General features: G+C 43.9%; 1 protein-coding gene across 1 annotated transcript in view; it reads left to right on the plus strand.

The window, feature by feature from the left end:
- Positions 1-26,789, plus strand: part of NMT2 (N-myristoyltransferase 2) — a gene marked incomplete at its 5' end in the record, with an annotated part of 67,398 nt that overhangs the window by 2,097 nt on the left and 38,512 nt on the right. The window contains one exon of the mRNA XM_081051821.1: positions 14,294-14,714. Within this exon, the coding sequence (XP_080907947.1) occupies positions 14,294-14,714 (421 nt within the window). The remainder of the gene's footprint in view (positions 1-14,293; positions 14,715-26,789) is intronic.

Raw genomic sequence — 26,789 nt, forward strand, 5'->3', positions numbered from 1 at the left:
ACTCTGGGCCTGAACTCCAGAGTGGCCAGTGTTGCTCAAGACACCCTGTCCTGGCAAGACTTGGAGGCAGTACAGCCACTGGACCAAGAGAGGCTGTGTAAACCTGGACCCCAAGTGTCCAGGAGAAAGCTGTGAGGAAAGATACGCCAGAGGAGTCTACCTAGCACCTGACTGCACAGGTGCTGGTTAAGACCCTTGGGCATCTTTGTAGAACCTTGAGGGAGGCGAGGTGGTCCCATAATGACTGAGATTGAATTTCCCACTAATCCAGGCGTCTGGGTCTCAGAATCACATCTGGGTACCCTCGAAAATAAAGAAATAGGTGTCCCTTCTATCAGCATCTAGACTGAGATCCATACTCATCACAATATCTAGAAAACCTTTGGCCTTAAGATCTGATGAACAATCCAAGACATGATCAGCCGGCAGGCAGCAGACTGAGATTTTCACCAAAGTATGATTTCAAGTTCGAATATTTAGGTTTTTGTACTATTTTAAAAGATTTCTGTTTTCACTTGATCTTAGCCAAAAGGCCGAGAAGCAATAAAAAAAGATTTCTGTTTTCATCCTAGGATGTTTTTCACAGTAATGATCAGTACCTGTTTGGTTGGCAGACATGGTATTTTTAGGTGCCCTTTAGGCGAAGCAAGGGAATGTGTGTTTCTCATGGTGTAATGGACACCCCTGGGCTTGCCTGCTAGGTCCCGCTCTCTGGACTCTGCTCTCCCATCCCACACTATCATGAGGTCACAAGAGTGGGCTTCTGGCAGCCACAGTGTGGTTAGTCCACAGATTCTCCAAGGGGTATAGTGCACGTGGTTGGTGGCCTTCCTGCTTCCATTCCTCTACAAACCTCACGTAGCAGCTGAGCAGTACGCTCGACTGCAGATGTGACCCCCTCATTTGGCCCAAAATAATGAGCATAAACACATCCTTCTTGCCAAGTGATTTGTTGAGGAATGAGCATGTGGTCTAAATTGGTCTGATGAAAATGAAATTAAGGGCTCTTGTTCACCGACTGGAGTTAAACTCTCTTTCTGCACAGTGAAAGCAGAAACTGCTAGAGTCTTTTTGCTACCAGAAAGGAAGTCAGAGGATACAACTGACAAAAAGCAGGAGGGCAATAAGCCAAAACAATCACAGAGACATGTAATTGGATCAAACCAAACCTGATTGAAGCCTTCCAATGCCATTGGACTTTTGAAATGTGATCTAATACATCCCTAATACATTCCTTTTATTATTTAAGACTGTTTAAACTGTGTCTTCTGCTCCATCCTGATGTGTAAAACATGTTTTCCATGAAGAAGGGAATTACAAGTTAGAGACCCGAAAATGTGAAATTGGCTAAGTAAGCAGAGTGGAAAATAGTGAGAACAATTCAATAGTGAGCTGAGAAGTTGGCAGTCCTTCTGCGTAGTGGCAACATATTGGAACTCAGATGTACCTGCCAAGATCTAACACAATGTCTAGAAAAATTCAAGACATTGGAGTATATTGTTTGCTTATTGCAGCTTTCCATAAAATCCCACAAGAAAGAGACATGCTTAGGCTACCAGAGAAAGGAAATAATATTTTGCTAAAATGGGATGTCAGCAAATGTTTTAAAGAGCCTGCAATTCAAGATATCTGACAGTGTCAAAATCTGGAGTCTGCCATGGTAGGAAAAGTCAAACTCTTCCCTTCAAATCAGCAGAGGAAATCTTGCAGAAGAGATAAGCAGGGTTCCCTGGAGGCATGCTTCTCCTAAACACAGGTATCCGAGAGAATCAAAATCTCGTTGCATAGATGGTGGGTTGCAGCAAAGGAGCAGGGCACAGAGTAACTGGCCTCCTCATCCTAGGTCGTTATTTTGAATTCCCCTGGGGCAGAAGCCAAGATGGAAGCATCGCCATTAATTCACGGCTAGCAGAGAGAAAGTTCCAGATTGAAATACTATGCTAGACATGCTCTCTGGCTTTGGTTACAATCTCATGATGTTGCTCTATTCTTGTTATACTTCAGTAGAGTTTGTTTCTTTAACTTCAACCGCCTGGTGTAATGTTGGACATTTCCTGTTCATCATTCTTTTAATTGGGCCTAATTCTCATAAACAGAGCGCTCTATATGACTCGGTCCTTGGCTTCCTACTCCACTTTTTTTTTCCTTTATTTAATTGAGCTGGGTCATGAAGCCTCCATACATATGAATGGGAAAACAGAAGAACCCAAAGAAAACTCTTAAAAGTAGGCATATATTGTCCTTGTTTCCTTACCATACACTCATAACAGCCAAGGAAACAAGAAAAGTGTCTTTACTAATGCTTATTTCTTTTCATAATTTCTGTTTGTTCGATACCTTAAGAATTGGTGTTAAAATTATTCAGAAGTGTGCCGACGTTTCATGAGTTAGAAAAGCCAAAAGAGGATATTCCAGTCTTTACTGACTTAAATATTAGGGGCCTGGTGCAATTACTGTTTCAAAAATGGTTTCATTTTTTACAAAAAAAAAATAATAATGTTTGAAAACGATTGTCCTAGGCAGTGGCCACAAAGATTTGTACTGTGCTCATAGTTGTGCTGTTATGCTTTAAAAAGAAAAAGTATCAGAAGGAGAGAACTGGGAAGAAGGAGGAAGTGGAGAATAACGACAGCAATCCTAAAACAGGAGGGTATTACACCATACGCAGAGTGGGGCTCACATCCAAAGAAGAAAAGACGTGGGGAGCCTGCATCCCTCAGTGTCTTCTGGGGTGACAGCAAGATATCTACATTGGCTCTCAAGGTCAGGATTAGCGAGAACAAGAGTTGCTAAAATTGAGCCGTTTAAGGGATTTAAAAACTTAACCTCAGCAACAGCCCTCCAAGCTATAACTCAGAAGAACAGAAGAAAAACATGCAGAGAGAATCACTGCTTCCAGATCGAGTCTGATTGGCACAGAACAAGGAGGCAAAAGGTGCTCAGAAGTCACTTGGTCCAATTTCCTCATTTGCAGATTTGATGAATGGTTAGACTGAGGCTGGTTTCACTGTCCACATATAGGCAACTTACAGCTGTGAAGAGCAACAGTTACCAACCAGCCCAAGCTGAGCCCTTTAAAAATGGTTATTCTATTCTAAAAATAGAATTATTTAAGGACCTTCAAAAACAGTACGTCAGGAACTTGGAATAGCTGGTAAAATTTTCCCCATACTATTTGCCCCTCATATGGATTCCCTAACATAATATATCCAGAGCATTCAACACTGAAGATATTTGGGGGAATGCTCTGAAAAATATCTATGCATAAATTACACTTTATTATTTTTAATTTGAATTTGCATTGACTATTCCCTGTTCCCTCCTTCATTGCAGAAGGTGGGTAAAATCTGTTAAATAATCATTTCCTATCAAATAAGACTTAGATTTGGTCCATCTTTACCTTTCTAGCTTTTCTAATGATTCCTCTGGCACATAGCTACATCCTTAAAGGTTGAAGGAGTAGATGATACATTCTTAATAACAGTGTGTTGTTTTCATCCATGAAATGTCATTGACTACTTAGCAGTTATTTCTCCAGTACCAATTATGCAATAAACACCAAACAAAGTCCCGGGATACAGAGATACATGTGACAAGATTCTGTCCACAAAGCTCATTCTTGCAGAAAGGCTTTAAGACATCCTGTAGAACGCACTGGTCAGCACACATTGTGCAGAGAGGTGTATTGAGGTCTGGTATTGATAAATATTGTACCTCTGTGTAAAAATAAATGGGGCAATAAAAGACAAGGGCTTCCCACCTGCTGTAATAGCTTGAGGGAAGAAGGGCCAGTGGGATGCTCTGAAATCTGGGCTGGGAAAAGAATTCTGTAAGAGAGCTGAACCCACGTAGGGGCTGCTGCAGTGACACCTTGCTTATTCAGATGATATTTTGAGAGCCAACTTGGTCCTACTCAACCTTCCATAAGAACAAAAACAGTAGCAGAAAGTGGAAGTTGGGGCAGCCAAGTCCTGGCTTAAGAAAGTCATTCACGTAATTCCATTCTTCTCCCACCAAATCTTTCCTGAGGAGAAATGTCCAGCCTCTGAGATCCTTCTCTGGTGGAGCCGGGGTTATGAAATTAGAGTTGGACCAGTGTTTTTCATTTGCAATTTTTATCTTGTCCTTTTGTTGACATCCTCGTAAATAGGCTTTTTATGTGTCTAAAGCCTCGTATTAAAAACACTTCATTTGATACAGTCACTGGGTGTGGGAGAGCGAACTGAAATTGAATGTCTGTAGATTATTCACGTGAGTCCCCAGAAGTCACCGTAATGCATTACAACTCTGAGAAATGCCACAATAGAGGTGTGCAGAATATGCGATGTGATAGCTTACACTGTCACAATTATTTAAAAAGAAAGTGAGGTGTGATTAGAGCTATCAGTACAACAGGTAATTTAGAAAATTTTGATGAAAGTAAACCTTCTTTCCTCATCTCTAATTACCCACAGCACAAAGGATTTATTCTACTCACAGGCAGACAAGGAGAACAGTTTTTACATTGTTAAAAGAGAGAGGATTTGAACGTAAAAATAGGAATATAGATCTCATAGGTTCTCTGATGTCCCTTCCCTGGTAAGCTGCAGAAAAAAAGGCATTATACCTAAATTTTTATGAAGGCCGAACATGTTATTTAAATTTCCTACTTACTTGCAATGACTGGAGGTAGAGACCTAGCTAGACCTCTTTAATTCTTGGAAGAATCATGTAAGTTGCATAAATGTAAGGCAAGTGGCTCCACTGGCCTGGGAGAAGGGTCTAGTAGGACTTTTTACCTTTGGCTTGGCAAAATTGTCTTCCTGGGGAGTGGGTTCATCTACATAAGGTGCTTAGGGCCTTTTGGGTGGAGATTCACACCCAATCGTTTCTCCGCAGTACTTAAAGTTAGGGAACTCTGTGGAAGGGCCTGTTAGCTACAGGGGAAAGAAAACCAAAATCCACATGGAAAGAAAGGTCTATAAGATCTCTGAAACAAAATGACCATGAGGACGGAAAGAAATGAGACCAGGGAGTATGCCACTGCTATGAGTCAAAGGGGAAATCAAAGCAGGAGTCGTTCTGTCCATGAAGTCACAGAATCTCTCCCGGGGAAAGGGTTGCCTGGGAGAACCCTAAGTGTAGATAGACCCTTCCCATTGACAACAGAACAGAATTCCCACAGGGCACCTGTGGGAACAGAGAGCTCTGTTCTTAGTAACCATCTTCCAAGGGATGCTGAAACCTTCTCTAGCTCCACGTCTGACCACCCCTTCAGCACGATGCGGTGGGATAGGTGAGTCAGCGTCCTGAGATTCCGGCCATAGTGGGCTACGGAAGGCCTGAGAGAGGGGGACAGGTTAGACCTTCTTCTGCATATCATGTCTTATAGGGGTTGAGATGGAGCATGGGGGCACTCTGTGGGTAGAGGGCATTATTTTGTAAAGCTGAGTTGAAATAAAAAGTCTTCTGGGACTGTAGAAACTTGGGATGATGGTGGCATAATATCCAAAGAGGGAAACCCAAGATGCCAGGAGTGGGAAGGGGCCAACGCAGGCTCAAGCTGTCCCTTCTTTGCATAAGCCTAAGGCCAGGGGGCGCCACAAGCAACAGGAGCCATTGTTTATCACTCCTGACCGGAACATGGAAACAGAAAGATGGCCTTCAGGGCTGATGCCACCAGGCAAGCAGCAGGCAGCCTGCCACCTGTTTGACACTTTCTCTCTGCCCAGGTGTCTGCTGATAATCTTGGGCCTTCAAGTCCCCACGAAGGGCTCCTTTGACACTTTGTACAGCCTGTGACCAACTGCAGCTGCTTAGGGGGTGCCTCACCTAAAGGACTGGAGGATACTGGAGCCTGAGACTCGAAATGCATCAGCTTGGCTGGGTCCAATGGCCAATTGCACAGAGAGCCAAGGACCCACGTACGCACCAAGAACCTCGTTATGATTCCCAGCCCCGTTCTGTCAGAAACCAAGGTTGAGAATCCAGAACAGCAAAGGAAATAAATCTAGGCTAGAAGATCAGAAGGAAGGAAACAGTATCAGGTTCTGAAATCCAGGATCAAAGCCAGAGGTAAGACGCCAGACAAGGGTAAGCGAAGAAGCAAGCAGTTCACAGCCAGGGATTAAATGAGCCTGACTGAACGGTCCAGATTCAAGGTGTCAAATCAGAGCCAGGGCCTGGCTGGGAAACATGAATGCTCAGGCAGGAGACAGGTGGTGAGTTGGAGCCAGCATTTTTGTCTACCCTCAGCCACTCAGTGTCACTCGTACTTATCTAAGAATGAAGGATGGCTCACCAGAAGTCTGAAAGGGAACTGGAAATTCTGCTTCCCTGAACCCACACATGCTCTCTTTGTCCCTTCCTTCAGGCTGATCTGTGTTGAAAGCAGCAGAAGGACTTGTAAGTACCAGGCTGTTCTTCGTCTGCTAGAAGCTGCAGCAGCCAAAGGCTCTGGGCCACAGTAGAAGAACCCATAGGACAGCCAAACAAAAGCCTGAGCTTCACAGTCAATTTCACCTTCACTTTCTCTTACACTGTATTTGCCCTCCAGGGAGGGCTGCTTCCTGAAGGATCTCCAAAACGTAGAGTGACACCTGTCAACATTTGTTTTTACATTCCCCAAAGGGAGAGAGTGAGACAGAGGGAGAAGGGCTGAGACTAGCATATAGGGCAACTGATGTGGATGAGGAAAAACAGTGAAAGCAAGAAATGACTTCGTGTGAAATAATGGCGGTGCAGACCACAGGATCCAACATTAACTGGTAAACTGAACACTGAGGGGGCGTCTAGCTTGACTCATACAGTCCCAATAGATATTTTCCTAAGCCCCAAATATTCCCAAAGTTGGGGTAATGGTATGCATTCAGATGTTGAAAGAATAAATAGAATGAATGTTCCAACTAAATATGGAAAGTTGTGTGATATCATCCAAAAGGATCTTCTTAAAGCATTTGTAAAAACGAAAAACATCAACTTCCTTTAAGGTGACATCGTTCAAAGAGTCGCAGACATACACATACACACGTAGGAAGGCTCCCTCTTAAATACCCACACTTCCTAAAAGCTTCTGACTTACTTAAATTTGGATTAAAAGCTCTAAACGTCTCACAATAATTTTCAGACATCATTGTCTCCATGGGCAGATCCTTGGTGGGTGTTGGGGACATGATGACACGTTGTAGACAGTGGAGAGTGGGCGTGTAGCGCCCTTCAGGCTTTGAATTTCTTAACATTTAAAGAGTTGTTCATTTTATCACACTGTCTGGATATTTTCCCAAGAGTAGGTGTGGTTTTCAGTAGTTTTGCTAAGGAATTGCATGTAGCTGAACATGCAGTCTTTCATGGTATTCTCTTTTGAAAAATATTGTATTCTTAGAGTTGTCTCGTGAAATATATATGAAAATTCTGGAGTTGGGCTTGATCGCTAAAATACACTTCCATGAGTTCACTTGGAATACATAATTTTAGAATAATAAATACTTTTAGAAACATGGGCAAGTTACAGCATAAAGCATGACTGCAGGTGTTATACAATCCAATATACTGATTGGGGGAAAAAAGTGACAAGCTGTATTTAGTGGTATCAAGAATTCACCTGAAATTTCGTCCCGAATATTGAATGCACTTCCGGCTTTAAAATCGTAGCACCTTCTGCACAACCACATCAATAATCCATATGATGAAAAAAGTCTTTCCTAAGTTATTCATCATTGATTATCATAGCCATGAAGTAATTCCTTTTACTGAGAAAAGGATTACATTTTCTATTTATTTTTAAAGGGTTGGTTGAAATATCAGAACTATTGGTCTGAGTGGAAAGGTTACTTTAGACCTGGGGTGTCCAAACTGCGGCCCATGAGCCAACTGCAGCCCACAATCCATTTTTAAGTGGCCCGCAGCAAATTCCAAAAATATATTTAGTTTACTTAGATAAACCAGGTGAGGCAATACGTACTTCATCTCGAGTGAGTGGCCAGGCTGTTTGTGTATTTTACCGCATACGGCCCTTGGTGAAAAATGTTGAAAAAAGTTTGGACACCTCTGCTTTAGACTGTAAGATGTCATCCTCCTATTCAGAATCTTCGAAAACTCTCCACATCTTTGTCCTGCTGTCTGGTCCCTCCCACCCCAATTATTCTTGAACTCTCACCCCATAGTGCACTTCTGTCCAGCCCAGTTGGTCTCCTCACTCTATCCTGGACTATCATGCTGAATCTCGGACCTCCATCTCAGATCTCAGATCCTAAGGTTTTCCGGCTGGAGTGCCCTTCCTTTTCCTCCTGTCTACCCAAAGTCCCAAAGCAAACCAGCCTCTTAGGGCCAGCTCATGCCCCACCCCTTCAGAAACCACCTCCATATTTCCCAGCTGGGCCCACTCAGCATGGCATGATTCATCATAATATAATTGATTTAAATTGTTTGCCCTGCCACCGTAACAAGGTTAAGTTCCCAGAGAGCAAATCGTGTCTTATTCTTCCTTTAATTCTCTGTGGGTGTCCAGCATTTGATTTGGTGGTTAGAAGACCTGAATTAAAATCTCAGCTCTGTCATTTCATTCATGACTTCCCTGAACTAGCATTTATTGGAAAATACGGTATGTCAGGACTGTGCTCTGATGGAAGATTAAAAGCTGAACCTGATATGGCTACCACTTTCAAGGCACTATGGACTGAATTGTGTCCCCCGCAAAGTTATATATATATATTTACATATAAATATATATATACACATATATGCATATATGTGCATATATGCATATATTTGGAGATGGTGGCTCTAAGGAATTAAGGTTACATGAGGTCAAAAGAGTGGGGCCCTGATCCAATAGAATTAGTGTCCTTATAAGAAGAGACACCAGAGCTCACTCCTGCTCCCTCTCTCTCTGCATACCTCCCAAGGAAAAGCCATGTGAGGTCATAGCGAGAAGACGACTGTCTACAAGCAAGGAAGAGAGGCCTCACCCTGCTGGCACCAACCCTGCTGGCACCTTGATCGTGGACTTCCAGCCTCCAGAACTGTGAGAAAATAAATTTCAGTTGTTTATGCCACTTTGTTTGTTATGGCAGTCTGAGCAGATTACTACATAAGGAGAGAGGGGTTTAGTACAAGAAGCAGACGGGTTGTGTTAGGCAGGCTGTTTTGTTTGCAGGACATGTCTCGGCCTATACCAGGTTAGTGGAAGCTTTCTCTACAACTACTTGTGACAGCGAAGCAAGCAAGCAACCCAGAAAGAATAGGCCTTACTGCCAGGCGGCACAGAGACGACTGGAGAACGGGGCACTGCTTTGGCTTAGGACACTGGCAGCACCCGAGGTATAGGTTGAGGGAGTGGTTGGGACAATGAATGACATGAAAGTCTAAAGTTACTTAAGAATGTGCTGGTCTGTTTGCCGACTTGGCAAGGAAACAGCACGGTACTGATGGTGGAGAGGCCCTAGACTGCTTTGACTTCCCTGAGTCCGTCTCCTGGGGTTGCACTGGCCTCAGCATCATAGAGTACAAAGTGAATGGGGGTAAGTGGTCCACGCTGTGATCCCTCCCCTCTGCTTACCCATCCTCCCTCGGGCATCACGAGTTTACGGATGATATTCACTCGAATGGACAGAACCACCTTGGCACGACTCAGCTTTCCTCTCAGGCTCTGTTTGATTTTTGTTTTCTCTTTGTTCTGTTTTCATGTCTCCTTTCTCTGCCAAATGCACGGCCATCTTCCTCTACTTCCAGGTCAAATTCCCGAAAGAGAGAACCTAACTTGGTCTTCACACACTCTTTTAGGGATCACTTCCGTGCAGGGTGACCTGTGGGCAGTGACCGCTCCCCACAAGTGCTTGGTGAGAATTCAGGCACCCAAGCAAGACTGTCTTATCTCGATTAGTGGAATGCTCTCAGCTGCAAGTAAGACAATACCCAAATACAACGAATCCAAACGCTAGGAGATCATTTTCCTCCCCCAACAAGAAGCCGAGAGCTCAGCGGACTGTGACCCCTGAGGACCAGGTCGTTCAAATCTTTCCCCTCTGCCAAGTGGCCGGATAGTATTGCTGCAGGCCAATGAATGCAGCACATCTTAAAATTCCCCTGACGGCTCCCAGGAGGCACCTGTATTTTTAATTGACAAAACGGGGTCATAGTGCCACCTCTTGCTGCGAGAGAGGCGACAAGAGTGAGTAGTAGCTGGCATTTGCAATGCTGACAGGGCCCAGTGGGTTCACATGACAGGTAGAGGCGGGCACATTGTGTAGACAGCATCTGCTCTAACAAGAAAACAAGCAACTGCCACACAGCACTTTAAGTGCTATAAGAATTTGCTAAGATACTGTTTTGGATAAGTTACATAACCTCTTTGAGACTCAGATTCCTACTTGGAAAATGAAAGTAATATCTACATCACAGAGCTATTGTAGAGATTAATATGAAATAAAATATTTAAAGGTCTCTGCTGTATATCTGACGTACAGCAAATACACCTTTGTTTCACCCTCCCCATCACCTACAGAGAAAATACATGACATGTATTGTTAACCAGATAAAATAGTGCTTACCTGGAACACACCCTCTTGAATTGTGTTAGATATTCGTTGTTGTTGTTTTTTATCAACAAAACAAATTTTTAATCAATTTGACATGCAAAATAAAAGTAAACATAAAAATTTCAAAGGTTGGCATGCTAGGAATTAAAATGCAATCATGCCTCTTATTTACAAGAAATCTCAGTAATGACATTGAAACATCCAGCACATTTCCCCTAGCTCTCCCGATTAAGCACTGTCACTCTCCCTCAGGTATGGGAACCTCTGAATAATTTCCCATTCCTTCCTGCAACTGGCTCATGGCTAAATGTTAGAGGATTTTTATTGTTTTTTTAAATTTTGTGTGTGTGTGTTTGGCTTGGTTTTTTCCTCCACTGTAGTTAGTGTCTCTGGGACAGTCTGGGTTCATTTCTCCTCTGAAATAAATCACAGTAACTGGCAGTGTTGCCTCCAGACTGTTTCTTACGAGAGGTTCAGAACACTGTAGATAAATCCATTTCACCCACCTGCAGCCTTGACAGCATAATTGGTGGATGCTTCTGCACTGGATTCAATTTATTCACATTTGATTTTGAGACTCTTTATCAAATTATCCTAATTACATCACCTCCCAGTTCCACACGGATCCTTTCCCTGCCAATTATGCAAACGAGGTTAGCGTTCCTTCTTTCTCCTCTGACATGATATCAGAGAACCCTGCTCTCTGCCTAAGATTCACGAAGTCTTCTTGTCTTCAGAATTTTTCTCAAAGCCCACTTCCTCCAGGAAACTCATACCAGCAACACTTTGAGTCATATCTGTTCCACTAAACAAGAACACTTGAATGTTTGGTGTTGAAGAAGGCTGAAAAACCAATAGACAATGACAAATGGGCAGTCTTTCACTGGAATGTAAGTGCTGCCAGGCTCCCTCTGAAGCCTAGCCTGTCTTAACTCTGTGCATCGACGCGTATGTTGTGCTTGAAAATTGGTGACGTACTTTCTCTTGCACCACTTGTTGTATGAACTGGCCAGCCTTATAGCAACCCCATGGTACAGGTGGGATGGCTAATATCGGCCCATTTTATAGCTAAGATAACGGACACTCTACAGGGTGAAGAGGCTTGCAAAGATCACACAACTACTAAGGGCCACACCTTGAATGCCCCTGACCTTCCACCACATAGCCTAGGGCTCCTTTGTTTACCCCAGTTGCTTCCTGGAGTATGTGTGTGCCTGCCCAACCGTGTAAACGTCTACCAAGTCTCTGTACTTCGTTGCATTTATTATTTACTTTTCTCACAATGGCTTAGCAACCAGAGGAGGGATGAGGATCAATACTTGCATTCTTTAATTATTTTTCTGGAGCCCATTATAATGATTAGCACTCTCGAATACTTACTCTCTTCCTCTTTGTCTAATATCTGCTTCACTCTTACAAAAAGACCTGCTATTGGATTTAAGGCTCACCTGAGTAATCCAGGATGATCTCATCTTGAGACCCTTAAGTTAATTCCATCTGCAAAGATTCTTTTCCCAAAGAAGGGCTCATGCACAGGGGGATAGGACATGGATATATCTTTCGGGAGCAAGCTATCAACTAAGTACAGATGTGGATTATAGAAAAAGGAGGAGATGGTTAATGACTTCTAGAAGATTGCAATGAGGTTGAGAAGATAAGGCATACTATTTAGAGACAATTCTCCATGGGTCACTCGTATTTCTCCATGTCTTGCGAGTGAGGTACTGACTATTCTTTGTTCTTTACAAGGATAATTATAATATATCAAACATTGGAAGACTGAGATGGTGTCTCTCTTTGGAGCAATGGGCAGGCTCATTTACTATCAAAGATTTGGTTCCCCCACCCTTGTGAACTGTTGGTGGGAATGTAAAATGGTGCAGCTGCTATCGAAATCAGTATATGGTTCTTCAAAAAATTAAAAATAGAATTACCACATGATCCAGAAATTCCACTTCTGTGTATAAACCTGGAAGAATTGAAAGAAAAATTACAAACAGATATTTGAATATCCATGTTCATGGCAGAATTACAATTGTCAAGAGATGGGAGCAACCCAAGTGTCCACTGATGGATGAATGGATAAACAAAATGTGGTATATCCATCCAATAGATATTATTCAGCCTTAAAAAGGAAGGAAATTCTGATACATGCTACAACATACATAAACTTTGAGGACATTGTGCTAAGGGAAATAAGCCACTCTCAAAAGGACAAATACTGTATGATCCTATGTACATAAAGTACCTACCTAGAGGAGTCATATTCATAGAGACAGAAAGCAGAATGCTAGATGCCAGGGGCTAGGGGAGGAGGGGAAATGGGGAGTTGTTTAATCAGTATAGTTTCAGTTTTGTATGGTGAAAAAGCTCTAAAACTCAGTTCCAAGTCAAATCCTTGTCTTCAATCTAGTAGCTGTGGAGGGCGTAGCTCACTGGCCCATGCAGGAATCGAACCCATGACCTTGGTGCCATGAGCACTGCGCTCCAACCACAGAGCCAAGCAGCCGCCCTCTTTCTTTTGTATTTTTTTTAATCTTTCAGAGACTCCTTCTGATAGGTTACAGTGACTGATCTGATAGAGTTGGCATCCTACTGGTTACCCAACCAGGTTACAGTTACCCAACTCTTCATGTTCACAGGGATGAGCTGCAGGAAACTCAATGATCTATATTTGCCTTTATCCTAAAGTTTAAAGCCAGAGGCCACAGATGACTTTTTGCCTCAGAGATAGTTGCAATTATGAGAGGTAGTATTCTATTTCCTTCGTGTTTTGGCCCCGTTTTGCATTTCTTACAGAACCTTAGCTGGTTCAACATCAGTGAGTCATAAAAGGCTGGTGGACTTTGAAATCACTCTGCAATTTTTGACTTTCAGATACTTGCATTTTCGGATCATTGCATTTTAAGGGCATAAGGACCTTTGTGTGTGCTGGGGCAGGGAGAGGGTGGGGAAGCCACAAAGTGCTCCCGATACCTTCTGCATAAAAATTTCAGGTGGTTTTTTAGTCTTGATTTCCTTATTGAGCAGTTTTTGATAGTTATCTTCCCACTGCGTTTGTAAAACCTTCCCGTGGCCTAGCGGGACCTTGAACATCACCCATCACAGGAGAGCAAAGGAAGGGCTGTTGCATACAGGCGGCAACAGCAAATTGGAGCCTGAACTTCACCTGCCTTTCATTTGGCAATCCGTGGAGCGCCTTGTTTCCCTCCTCCATTCACGGGAAGAGATTTCAGCCTGGAAAACGACCTACTTTTGCTTAGAGGTCTATGTCATGACCTCCACTCGGGGAAGCCAGAGTGGCCTGCCTGAAACTGTCCAATCGCCCAACACAACCCGCAGCATCCTCGTGGTCTAAGCCAACGCACTGTCTGTGGTGTCCAGCAAAGACAGGGGCGGCTCCAGAGTTTTCCTGTTAAGCGTTTTACGGCTGCGACCCTCGTTAGCACAGGGAGGTAGGAAGGCAGGAAGCACCCTTGACTTTTTGATTTGCTAGTGTATTGGAAATACAGCTATAGATCTCTACGATGGAATTTTTTTAAAAAGTGTACGTGAGCGGGGTAGGGTGGGGAAGACTTCTGGCAATCTCTGTCCTTGGCATGCCTACTCCGGAGTCAAAAATCCGCGACGGGTAAACGCGCTCACTAACATGCAGAGGCGTTAAAATCGCGTGGCCTGTGATCCAAAAATGAAGACTCGCCGGATGTGGAGTGTGGAGGCTGCGGGCGGCATCCAGAGACCGGCCCGGGGCTGAGGCGCAGGCTGGTTGCGGGTTCCAGGGTTCACGCCCCGCGCCCAGCCGCGGGCGCACGGCCACAGCGACCCCGGCCCGCCTCCCCCCGCCGGCCCTCTCCGCCCCTCCTCCCTCCGGCGACGAGCGGCGCGCGGATCCCGGGCCCCGCCCCTCGGCGCGGTGGGCGGGCCCAGGCTGCGCGGGGCGGGGCGCGCGGGGCGGGGCGGGGCGGGGCGGGCGCCGCGGGCGCGGGCTCTGAGGCGACGGCGGGCGGCACTAGAGGGAGCTGCTCGCGCCGCCGCTCCGGCCCCCTCGCTCGCGGCCCCGGGCGTCGCTGCCGCAGCTCGCGCCGCCGCGATGGCGGAGGACAGCGAGTCTGCGGCCAGCCAGCAGAGCCTGGAGCTGGACGACCAGGACACGTGCGGGATAGACGGGGACAATGAGGAGGAGACGGAGCACGCCAAAGGGTAGGCGCGCGGGCGCCACGACTCCGCTCGGACGCGGGGCCGGGGGCGCGGGCGGGGCCGGGCGGCCGCTCCGAGGGGTCTCCGCGTGGGTGCGTCGGGCCGGGCTGCGGGCCGTGGTGAGGTCGGGGCGGCGCGGCGCGGCGCGGTGGCGGCGAGGCCCGGGGTGGGCGGGGAGGCGCTGGGCCCCGTGCGGGGACCGGCGACGCCGCTGTCACCTGCCGCGCGGCCGGCCGACCCTCGCCCATCCTCGCCGCTGCCTGGCCCGCGGGCGACTCAGTGGGACCTGGGGGCGGTGCAGCCCCTTTCTCTTTGTGGCGGCCGGGTTTATGGAAGTCGTCGTCCTCGCTCCGCTGCTTGTCATCTTCTCCTGAAGTCGCTCCAGACCCTCCCACCCCTCCCCCAGCCGCCGCCACTACCAGAAAAAATGAGGAGCTTGTGGCGGGGTCCTTGGGGCGCGAGGGGTGAGAGAGTGGTTCGTTTCTCCTCCTGCCCCCGCTGGCGGGGAACTGCTGGGGCCCGCGCCCCCAGCCCCGCGCCCAGCCGGACCGGGGATGCCCAGGGGGTCCCCTCCGGCCGTTCCTGGGGATGCTCATGGTGGCCCCGGCTGAGCGCGTCTGCAGAGCGTGTCTGCAGAGCTCTCACGAGCAGGACCGACCCCCTGATTTAAGGTCGGTCCTGGGGGCAGCACCCGCAGCCCTAACGAGACCCCCGCTTGCTGGGCGGGCGTTTGATCTCCACAGGCCAAAAGCACCGTGCGTTTTCACAGCTGATCGGGTTTCTCGTGCCTTTCTGCCCCGCAGGCTTGATTTGCTTTCCACGGGAGAAAGGTGGTCTATAAGTGCTCTTTTTAGGGGGGGGAGGTCATTTTAAATAAAGACTAGCGTCCTTAGAGGTGATGTGTGCACTCACTCCCCCTTTTCCCTGTTGGATTCAAAGTATGCGCTGGCCCAGAGCATTTCGTGCTGCCCCTTGAAGTGGGCTTTTGCAAACCGTGGGGACTGATGGAGAAATGGGTCAGCTTAAAAACATGATAGGAAGGCCTTAGTCACACAGATGGCTTATGGTGTCAGTTCATGGAGAGAATTCTTTAAACGATTGATGATTAAAAAATGTCAGGCATTTGCATTCTTTGTAACGCCTGCTGGAAGAATTATTTAAGAAAAGAACTTTTACTGAGCTTTAACGTGTTATAAAATATTAAAAGAGATCAAGAAAAAGAAAAGCTGACTAAATGTATCTCCCATTTGCGAGTCGCTGTGGTCCCCCCCCCCCCCCCCCCCCCCCCCCGTGAATACTTCAGTGGCAGCTGCAAGTACCCAATGTTATAATTCAAGTCTAGAATGCTTTTTTAAAAGAGAGGAAAGGAAATTCTACAGAAATCTGAGAGTGAGTTCTGTTTATGCAGTGATAGAAATTTGCCTATGAAATGTTTTTGAAACAATAGCACTAGTACCAGAAATAAGCCCAGATGCAAGTGTGACAGATTACCCCAAAACTTTACCACCTGTCCATTATCTTTCTGGAGCAATCCTGGACTTTTCCCTCTTTCCTGTAAATTCTGTTCATTGCCCTTCGTTCTTTTGAAGGTTTGCTTACACAGTCAAGAATGTCCACAGTACAAAGAATTATTCATCTCTGCTCCCATTGATCCGGGCCTGTCCCCAGGAGCCTTGCTGTACCTGTGAAGTTCTCAAATTAGCACCCACAGTCATCTCCCTGCCCTCTTCGGTTCTTAGTTTTGCACATCAGCACGCTAAATATATGTTCGCATGGTTACTCAAAATTTAGGGATGCCCAGTGGACTGAATTGTTTTAACCAAGAGCAGATGACACAACAGCTTCTAGAGGGAGAGATTGATGTCATGGATTTATTGTAGTCTATTAAAGTGTAAGGAGATGAGTGAAAATCCAAGTTGCTGTGCTTGTTGGCTTGCTTTTTTTTTTTGGATTTGAATTTAGATAACATGTGCCAAATTTGGGAGACTATTTGTGGGTGTTTTTTTTGTTTTGTTTTTTCCCTTGGCTCGTGTACTGATGATATGGCTCAGTAGAAACCTAGATTTTTTTCTTAAGTAGCTCACATTTACAAATATAAAATTTTGAAAGGTTCCTCTTTTCTACACTTGGCATCTTCATTCTCCACCAATTTAAATTACGTGACAAAGCGCCTTTGGAGGAATGATTACGTAAAGGCTTTACCTTTTAAAGGTGAATTATCATTTTGAGGCTACTGGGTATGGGTTGGTGCACAAAGCAGTAATTTACTAGATAGTACCTTTGTGGCCTGAAACAATTTACCCCCACAATTGAATATAATGTATTTAATAGTGGTTTCAGACATATTAAGTTAAAACTAGAGCCTTGGATAAAAAGGAAATACCAAATTAGGTTGTTTTGCCCCCAAATATAAATACTACAGTGTATGCTTTTCTTTCGTTTTCATAGACTCTTCTTAATGAACTAAAACAAGTATTTCATTTTGTGGGTAATGCCAAAAGTCCATGAATGAAATATAATTTATGTTCAATTAAAAGCAATGGCTTTTATGTTTAATTAAAAGTAGTGGCTTATGCATTGTAAAATACTTGCATCGCAACTTTCTTTATATTTTATTTTTCATGGAAAGTGTGCTTTTTGTTTAGCTTTTTGATCCCCCAAGTATGAAAGTGGCACACTACTATAAAAATTCCATGCAATTCCAGAAAGCATTTTAATTAGTTAGACTGTAGTCAAAAAAAGTGTACTTTTCTTATCTTCAAACAATGTGCAGCAATTAGAACTAGACTGACAGGATTACCTAGAAAGGTCCTTTAAGTAAGTTGCTTTAACAAATGATTTACAATTAGGGAAGTAAGTAGGTCTTTGTGAAGAGCGTGAAGGAACTTGAACACTTTCAAGCATATTAAAAGTTGTACTTGTTTATACTGCTATTTTCTTAGCAAAGACTTTCTACGTAGATAAAAATTAACTTCCAGCTGCCTTCTTGTCCTTGAGGCCTTGATGGGCATCTTCTCGATTTGTAGACTACACTGGGCCAAGGTCATTATCTCTTACTCAGCCGACCATCCCGACCATCCCGCTGTACGTAAGCATAGTCATCTCCCTGTTTAGGAAACAGTGTCATCGTTGGCCCCAAATAAAAATTAGCATTTAAGGTGACAACAAAACCAAATCTCTCCCTTTGCTTTACCAACATTGGCTTTCAGAATGCATATTTCTTGGACAAATTGATGTTTTTCATCTCCTTTCCACAAAGAGAGCTTTTTCCTTAATATTCACTATGGTGGAATAGGAGGCAGCTGCCAAGGATTTTAATATAGTGAATAAAATAAGCATATATGAATATGCCTTTGTTGGCAGACGCATGACTAAATTATTCCGTGGGGTAGATATGAAATAGTTTTAGTACTTGAGGGTTATTCCCAGACCTTTTAGGTACATTTTTAAAGAAAAATTAAAGATCTGGTATTTAGTAAAGATTAAAACTTTGGAATTCTTTTAACAAAAAACGTAACCTCTCTTCTCCCACCCCCAATTTAGGGGGAAAAAATTGAAGTTATTCTCTGCGCAATATGTTGTTACTTCTGACTTTATCTGTGCATTGCTGAGATTGGCTGTGGGACTCTCTCCTTAGTCAACTGTGTAGAATCAATGGGAAGACACAAAAAATGACTACAACTCAATAGATTGTTCTTGTGATGGAAAATTTAAAGGATAATTCAGAGCTACTCTTTCTGAAACTTGATCTGTTAGTACCTGTATAAATCAAAATGGAAAGGTGTGTTAACAGCCTTTGCCCAAGGAACCCCCTCAACTTAAGAAATACAGTCTGAAATGATCAAATGTCTGCTCAGACTTGTATCTGAAATGGTGATATCACCCTTTGGCCCAGAGCAAACCTTCTCCAGAGCTTGGCTGAACCCTAGAAAATTTCTAGGTATAGGCCATATACTGTGCCATCCTGAAGTTATTTATTAACACAGGTGTACACAGTAAATATATGAGTTAAAGTCAGTCAGTCGGAGAACTCAGAGATTGGAGCCAAATTCTACACCAAGTTCAAGAAAGAGGTTGGTTGATTGGCTTGTTGTTGTTCCATCGGAAAATATGTTAATGACTTTTACTCATTATAAAAGTAAAATATGCTTATTAAAAATTCAAACAGTGAAGTGTGTAGAGTGAAAGCCCCCTGGTCATCTTCTTTCCCAGAGACACCACTATTGACAGTTTAATCAACTCACATTTTAATACATGTATAAAGTGTATATTTAATATAAATAGTATCATACTTTATATGGACCTTTATATGTCTATTTATTAGTGTTGTCTGCTAGAATATTCTACAATGATGGAAATGTTCAATACAGTGACTAAGGAACTGAATTTTATATTTTAATTTAAATTTAAATAGCTCCGTGTGGCTAGTGGCTATCGTATTGCACAGCGCAAATCACATCCTTCCTTTGAATTTATAAGCTTTTGTGGCACTCAGAATGTTTATTTGTTCTTTTTTTGTCTTTTATCGAGTATGTCAAGTTTCCATTCTTCCCTTTTTTCCCCCTTTCTCTCTATTGGTTTAGAAGCTCTATAGCCTGTTTTTCTTCTTATGGTAATTATCTTTAAATTTGGAACAAACATGATTTATCTGCATTTCTCTATCAAATATGTCAAAATTAACCATTGCCCAAAATATTCTGCTACTGAAGAAGACAAAATGCGTAGGATGTTTTGACTTCCTTTTCCTTTACATTTCCTAGGTTTTGTTGAAATACTCTAGAATTTTAATTCCATGTGGCTTCTTTTATTTTCACCCTTGTATCTGTTAAAGCTTTTTTCTTAACAATTAATGTAATTGTATGTTCACATTCATAGTATCAAAAACATCTTAGACTTTCCTGACAGCTTTGCTGTTTTTATTGCTGACCACTTATTCTGTGTAAATCACACCTTCTGCTTTTTTCTTTGAGTTCTTTCTCATTTCATTTTTTTGTTAAATATGTGGATGACATTTTCTGAATTCCTGTGTGTCTGAAGATGGCTTTCTTTTGCCCTCACACATAAACCACAGTCTGGTGTGCATGTAATTCTGTGATAACAATCATTTTCCTTCAATCTCCATAAACATTGGTTTATTATCTTCTAGCGTTTAGTGGCACAGATGTTGTTTCTCTGCCGATCCGCTTCTCTGTCTTATATAGGAAACCTTATTCTTTTTCTTTGTTTTGACTTGTTTTTAGTCTGGAAGCTTCCAGGATTTTCTCCCTTTCTCAAATGTTTCCACATCCTTTTACCTTCTACGATCACTCTTTTCTTAAATATCTAAGCACGATGGCTCGAGCTCGTACATGTTTGTGGGGATTTGTTAGGGACTGAGATTTCCGTGCTCCTCTGACTTGTCCATGTTTCTTCCGGCTTGCCCATCACCAGCTCCCGATTCATTGGGCTCCTTAGCATTTCTCCCTAGGCACTGGACCCTGGGTGGAATACAATTAGCTCTCTTTCATCCCCGCCCCCACACCCCCCAAGATCCACTAACATAAGACTTGTGCACACCATTTACTGGTGGGTTTGTGAATAATGAGGGAGGGTTACCATCAGACATTATTTTTCACCAAAGGGATTTATTACTGCCCATGCCCCTCTGTAGGGCACTTCCCACAATATTCTTGGGAGTCCTCTCTCCCCATGAGAGTGAGTGGTCTCTTATCGTCTCAAATTCAAGGTCCAGCTCCACTGTGCTTTCTTTCATGAAGCCTTCTGTGGGCATTACAAGCAAAGGCCCTATAAGCGCTTCCTGAATGTGTCCTTCAGGTAGCGGCCTTCCCACCAGTCTCACACGCAGCCCGTCCACGCCTCCCACTCATCTTCTCAGGCGGACCCTAATTTTACTACAAAAGCCGTTGTGGCTCATAGAGATAAGTGACTTGTCTAGGATCACATGGCTGGTAAATGGGGAACAGCATTTTTTGCGTCCATTTAATGTACATGTGTTATCTACAAACTGGCTCAAAAAAAAAGTTTCATTTTATACATATGGTAGGTTTTCTCAAAATGATGTGTGATAGAACTGTATTAGAAATAGAATTGGGGACCAGCAGTTCAGGAATTCAGGGTTTACCTATCTCTAGCCTTCCTCCCTTTCTCCCTCCATCAGTCAACTACTAACTGCCTGAAGACTCTTTCTTGGTTCAGATTCTGCAGAAAGGATCTCGTTCGTTTCTGGCCAGCAAGGCTGGGTCCAGTCAGCCGGGGCAGAGGTTGGGAAGGTGGAGGGATTGTCACGTGGTGCAGAGTCACTGAGCGCTCCACCTGTAGTGAGGTGTGTGGTCAAAGCTGGTTTTCAGAGGCGATAGTAAACAAGGCTGGCACCGCAGCACACGTCTGCAGCACGTGCGCATGTGTCTGCCAGTCTGCTCACAGGCGCACGGTGCGCACCGAGACAGCACTCAGGCTGGGAGCAGCCTTGCAATGCCATGTACATTGCACACACATTGATAGCTTAATAAAGATTTGTCGAATGCATTCCAGGGGTCTTAGTCCCCCTTGACAGATTCATTTCCAATTTCAAAAATACCTCCCTGTGTACATTAGGAATATGGGAAGGATTGTCTTTTCCTAATTCTAATTGAAAGAACTTGGAATGTAGAGTTTTTAGTTGCGTGTGTTCGGTGCTGTATAGGATCCAGCATGGTCAAATAATAGCTACTTTTTTGAACTTCTGGTATGCGCTTCCTGCTTTGCATATACATTTTTTTCTTCTTGAATCACTGTAACAACAGATGAGGAGACTGAGGCTTATCCAAGTTTAAATAACTTGCCCAGGCCACATCTCAGATTCAGACTTTGGGCTGGGCCTCTCACTAAATGTAAACTCTTGCCGTTGCAGTAAACTGCATGGTCTCATGGACCATAAATTAGTAAAATACAGAGTAATTTGTTTGATAATGTTTCAGGCTCATCTCCCCACAAATCATAGATCAGCATCTTGAGTGCCTCTGGAGACAAAATTCACAAGCGTAGTGGGTATACTAAATGTCAGTGAATTTAAAGCTAAATGAATACATTTCCTCGTTTAAAAACATATTGCATCTTGATTACAGAGAACCCTTTTGAGTTTCTCTTCAAGTCTCTTAAAGGGCTACTTTTAATTATAGCATCACTGTAATTTGCAGTGAGATCTCTTATGCTTCTTTCACAGCTGTCTCATCTTCTTTCTGGACCGAGTGCTCCAGCTGCCCCCAGGTGGTCTCATACACATCAGATCCTTTCCCTGGTGCCTCGCGCCCTCCCACACTGAGACCATTCAGGCCTCCACAGTCAGTTTCCTGTAAGAAGCCAGACATGCTGGCAGTGTGCATTGAGCATCTCTGCGTGACGGCGCTGCTGGAGGAACTCCCTGCAACGCGCAGGTACCCAGCTCCGTCCAGCATTTGAGATGGGTAGTGCTTTTGTGTATTCTTTGAGTCCCTGTACGTTAGTGGCCTGTCATGCTCTCCCAGACACAGGAGAAAATCCAGTGCGCAAATCACTTGGTGGAGGTCCCACACTGACTTGGGATTTAAACTTTATAGTTTCTGTTTTGTTAGCATGTTGTGCTTCTGTTACTGGCTTAACACACACACACACACACACACACACACACACACACACACACACCACCCCTCCCCAGGGAAATATGAGCCCCTTTATTCCCATGGCTGTGTTCACGCAGTGTTCAAGTTCATGTAGTACTTTCCCAGAGAAAGATGGCGACTCAATATGATAATTTCCCATAGTTTCATTTGCTTTTTGGGGTGTGTGTGTGGGGGGGAGAATACTTGTTCTACACAACCCTTTCGGTATTTATTAATATTTTAAAGAAACTGAAGAGAGAACCAGTGAAAACAGTTTTTTGTTTCCAAATGAAGTTTTAAAATAATCCTTTTTGCAAAAGCACATCATTTTTAATATAGAACGTTAGACATGTATCATCAAGCAAAAAGACAATGCCATGGTATATTCATATATACATTTTCCTATTGATAATATATTTATAAAAATGCAAATATGCCTACAGTTCCTATTGCCCTGGAAGTTCCTGCTTTTCAACTGGTATGCCTTGAACATCTTTCCAGGACATTGCAGAGCCCTTGCCTGGTCCTGTGAAATGGCTAGCTAGCCCATCTGATGGCTCTAGGGAGAGTGTCATCATTTCTTTAGGCCACTGTTGTTGGGCCCCTTCTTCCAAAGCAACGTCTTTTTTTCTGGCATATGGAGTGTCTTCCTCCTCTATCCCACTGGCCCCAGTGTGCATGTGATGGGAAGTCACCTTGGACCAGGTGAGCCCAGCAGACATCGTAGGGATGGGTGGCTGAGAGCAAGGCAGAGGGAGCCTGGCCCCGTCTTCTTCAGGCAGAACCCTCCCTGGGGAGAGAAGCTGCAACTTTCCCATGAAAAAGAATTGAAATTGAGCTCCTGTGTCGGATGCTGTTGTTATTTTGGGATGCGCCACGCACAGCCTGACCCGTATGCTAACTAATATTACATCTGTGTTTTAGCTTTGGCTTTGTAGACACCTTAATTTTTAAATTATTTAGTATTTTGAAAAGGTAATATGAGTATACGGTACAAAATTCAAAATTCAAAAGGCACAAAAGGGTATCCAATGCAAAGTAAGTCTCATTCTCCTGTTACTGAGTTTCCTTCCCACAAGCAGCTACTCTTGGCAATTCTTGGCTTGTCCTTCCGGTGGTGGTCTCTACATATCCAAGGTCACGTGTGTGTACATGCGTGGGTGTATGTGTGTGCGTGCTGTGCTTGCACATGCATTCAATGCCAAATGGTAGCATGCCATACCATTGCTGTACCTCAATTTTTAACTTAATGTATCTTTGAAATCATTATATGTATTGAACCACATAGACCAACCTCATTTTCTTTTTTCTTTTTTAATTTTTTATTGGGGAACATTGGGGAACAGTGTGTTTTTCCAGGGCCCATCAGCTCCAAGTCGTTCTTCAATCTAGTTGTGGAGGGCACAGCTCAGCTCCAAGTCCAGTTGCCGTTTTCAATCTAGTTGCAAGGGGCACAGCCCACCATCCCATGTGGGAATTGAACCAATAGCCTTGTTGAGAGCTCGCGCTCTAACCACCTGAGCCATCCGGCCACCCCCCAACCTCATTTTCTTAAAGGCTGTGTGTTATATCGTTGAATGGCTGTATCATTATTTTATTTGTCCTCTGTTAAGAGATCATGAGGTTGTTTCCAATATTTTGTGCTCATTAACTGTGCTGAAATTAATATCCTTGAATGTGATCCTTGAATCACTTCTCTAGAATATTTCTTAATATTTTAAAATCTTTGTCAGCTAGCAAGTTTTAGGGAGGCAGTGTGGTGTATTGAAATGAGTTGCAAGCCAGGAATCAGGAAACTTCTGTCACTAATCCTGTTTGATTTCAGAATAATCACATAACCTCTTTCGACATGCGTCTCTTGGGGGAATTGAAGAGTTTGATTCTCAAAGTCTTATGATTTAACAAATACATACAACTACTTTGTCCTGGGCCCAGTCCTTACCCTCAGGGATAGCAGTGGGGGGCACTGGGAGGAATGGTCAGGACACAGACCCATGAGTGGACCCCACACCTTGTGCTTCAGGCACCCATCACTCTCCAGTGCTCTTCTTGTATTAGTTTTCTGCTGTCAGCCCAAGAGAAAGGGGAAAAGATAAATGTGGGCAAAAGAGAGACCCCAGCCCTGCGTTCTCTCCCGGCTTGTCCCTGCTTTAAGCTGTCCCTTGTCGGCACCATCAGTTCTTTTCTTTTAGACAATGTCACCTCGCTCCGGGGTGTTTCTAGTCTCGTCTCTTTCCTGCACCATGACCATTAGCTCCCTTCTGGATTTGGGAGATCATATCCTTTTGTGTTTGAGAATTCCAGGTTCATCTTTGCCAAAAAGTGCCCTCTGCACAGCCTCATTTTGGCCTGTGACCTTTGACTTTCTCCACTGAACTCCTGTTTTCTATCTTGCTTTTGGCCTTTGCTCCTGGTGACGGGTCACAGACTCATCTCTCAGACCTTCTACTCACAGAGGTATCGTGTTTTCTCTATTCCAGTCTTTTCTACTCCGTCTGAGCCATACGTCCCCAGAATCCCTTAGCCCTCATATGCCATGGATCTGTTCTGAGTTAGGAACTGACCATGACCTTCCTACTGTTGTAGCCTCAGTGCTCCTTCTCCCAGATTAACTGCCTCAGATGGCAGTTTTCCCTCCAGACCATGCAGAACCCACCTCTTACTTCTTCACAAGACTTTTCTGGGGGGGAAAAAAAGCGTAATTTTTTGCCACGCTCTGTAACTACAAGGATTTTATCTAAATATGGAATGTTCCTTTAATGAAAGAATTGACTAGGTTCATGATCAGCATTGGGGTACATAAAAGAGGAAGTAAGAAACGAAGTTTAGTTTATTGAAGACCTGTCTTTGCAGATTGCCCAAAGGAATTTAGAAATCGGAATAGAATTTGAAAAGCACATCAAAATGTTAACTTTGCTGAGCGCGTTCATATTATTAAATATAATTGCTAGTACAATATTGAAACAAATCTCCGCCAGAAAAAAAAAAAAGATTTTTTTGTGACTTATTGTCTTCCTTTAATAAACTCTGAAAGGCCCAGAAATGAGAAAAGTCATATAAGTAGAAGCTAGTGTATATCATTTTTTCTTCTATCAGAAAAACATTTGTGAGCGTGGGTGATTAAAGGCTGTAGGACATAGGGTAATTTTTCTCTAATTTGGACCATCATGAAGGATATACTCTGCCAACTCCCTCAAGCCTTTTTTTAAAAATTGCTTTTTCTACTTGTTTACCATTTCATCTTTAGGAACAGTTTTACCTAAGAGGCAAAGAAGTAAGCCTTTAAGAAATTTGTTTGTTGACTAGCTGAACAATTTGTATTTAGTCTTTCAATTATATGTGATGATCTTAAAGATACATAAAAAAATTATTTGGGCATTTAAAATATTTCCTCCTTTATTCTGATTTTGGACAGTCTGCAAAGACAGGTCTTCATAAACTAAATATCACACTAGTTTCTGATCAATGAGTCTTGATAAAATTGTATTATGATTTAATATTAACTGTTATTCAAATTGTGGTATTTATGGGAAAGAGACACCAGATTTGTTTGTTGGTCATTAAACAGTCGTGGAAAGAGAAGGCTAATGAGATAGAACATGCTTGCTCACGTTTAAATTATGATAAGAGTAGAAAGAACTGAAAACTTGAAAACAACCCAATATGTAAAAGAGGGGGATTGGTTAACATCATCATCAGGTTCTACACCCGCCAGGCCTCGGTTGAATCCAGGGTTCTGGGCAGTTCAGTCACTGCCTGGAACCAGCTGCCCTCTGCTGCTTGCACCTGTGTAAATATTGAAATTTTTGGCTGGTCCCACTGTGACCTGTACCCAGCCCTTCAGCCTCAGGAGCCTTCAGCCACCTGCCTCCTTGGCTGACCTTTATAGTGATAAAGGTCATCATCGGATTCTGCCCCTCACTGGCCATACACTTTAGGGCAGCTGTGAGCTCTTGAGCCCTCCAAGGGCTTCTCTCTGACTTACTGCTTTGACCAGAGATGATGTGGCTTTGAAGAACCTCTGACAGATGTATCCTACATCAATCCCAAGAGAGGAAGGGACGTGCCAAGAAAGACGAAGCTACCCAACTGAGGGGGTAGCTGAAATCTTGCTTTGGGTCAGGCTGTACCGAAGCCAGACGATGGCACCTGGAAGGTTAGCGTCTTGCTCTGGACTGTGTATTACACGTGGGGAGAAAGAGGCTGAAGAAGTCATGACTGGAATTGTATAGATGAGCCACTGACAAAAACAGACTCACTTGTGTGACTTCTTCAAGATCCTGAAGTGCAGGTGGAATCCTATTGGACTGGGTGGCCACGTGATCAGTGTGTAAGATCGGTGCCCTGATCCAGCCTGAGGACAGCCCACGGGAGAATTTGACTCCGCCTCGGCCGGGACTTGCCACAACTGTGGGTGGGAATTCTCTTCCGTCAGCGGCAGGGCACCGTGATGGACCTTTGG

This window comes from Rhinolophus hipposideros, assembly GCF_964194185.1.
Source record: "Rhinolophus hipposideros genome assembly, chromosome: 1".
Lineage (NCBI taxonomy): Eukaryota > Metazoa > Chordata > Mammalia > Chiroptera > Rhinolophidae > Rhinolophus > Rhinolophus hipposideros.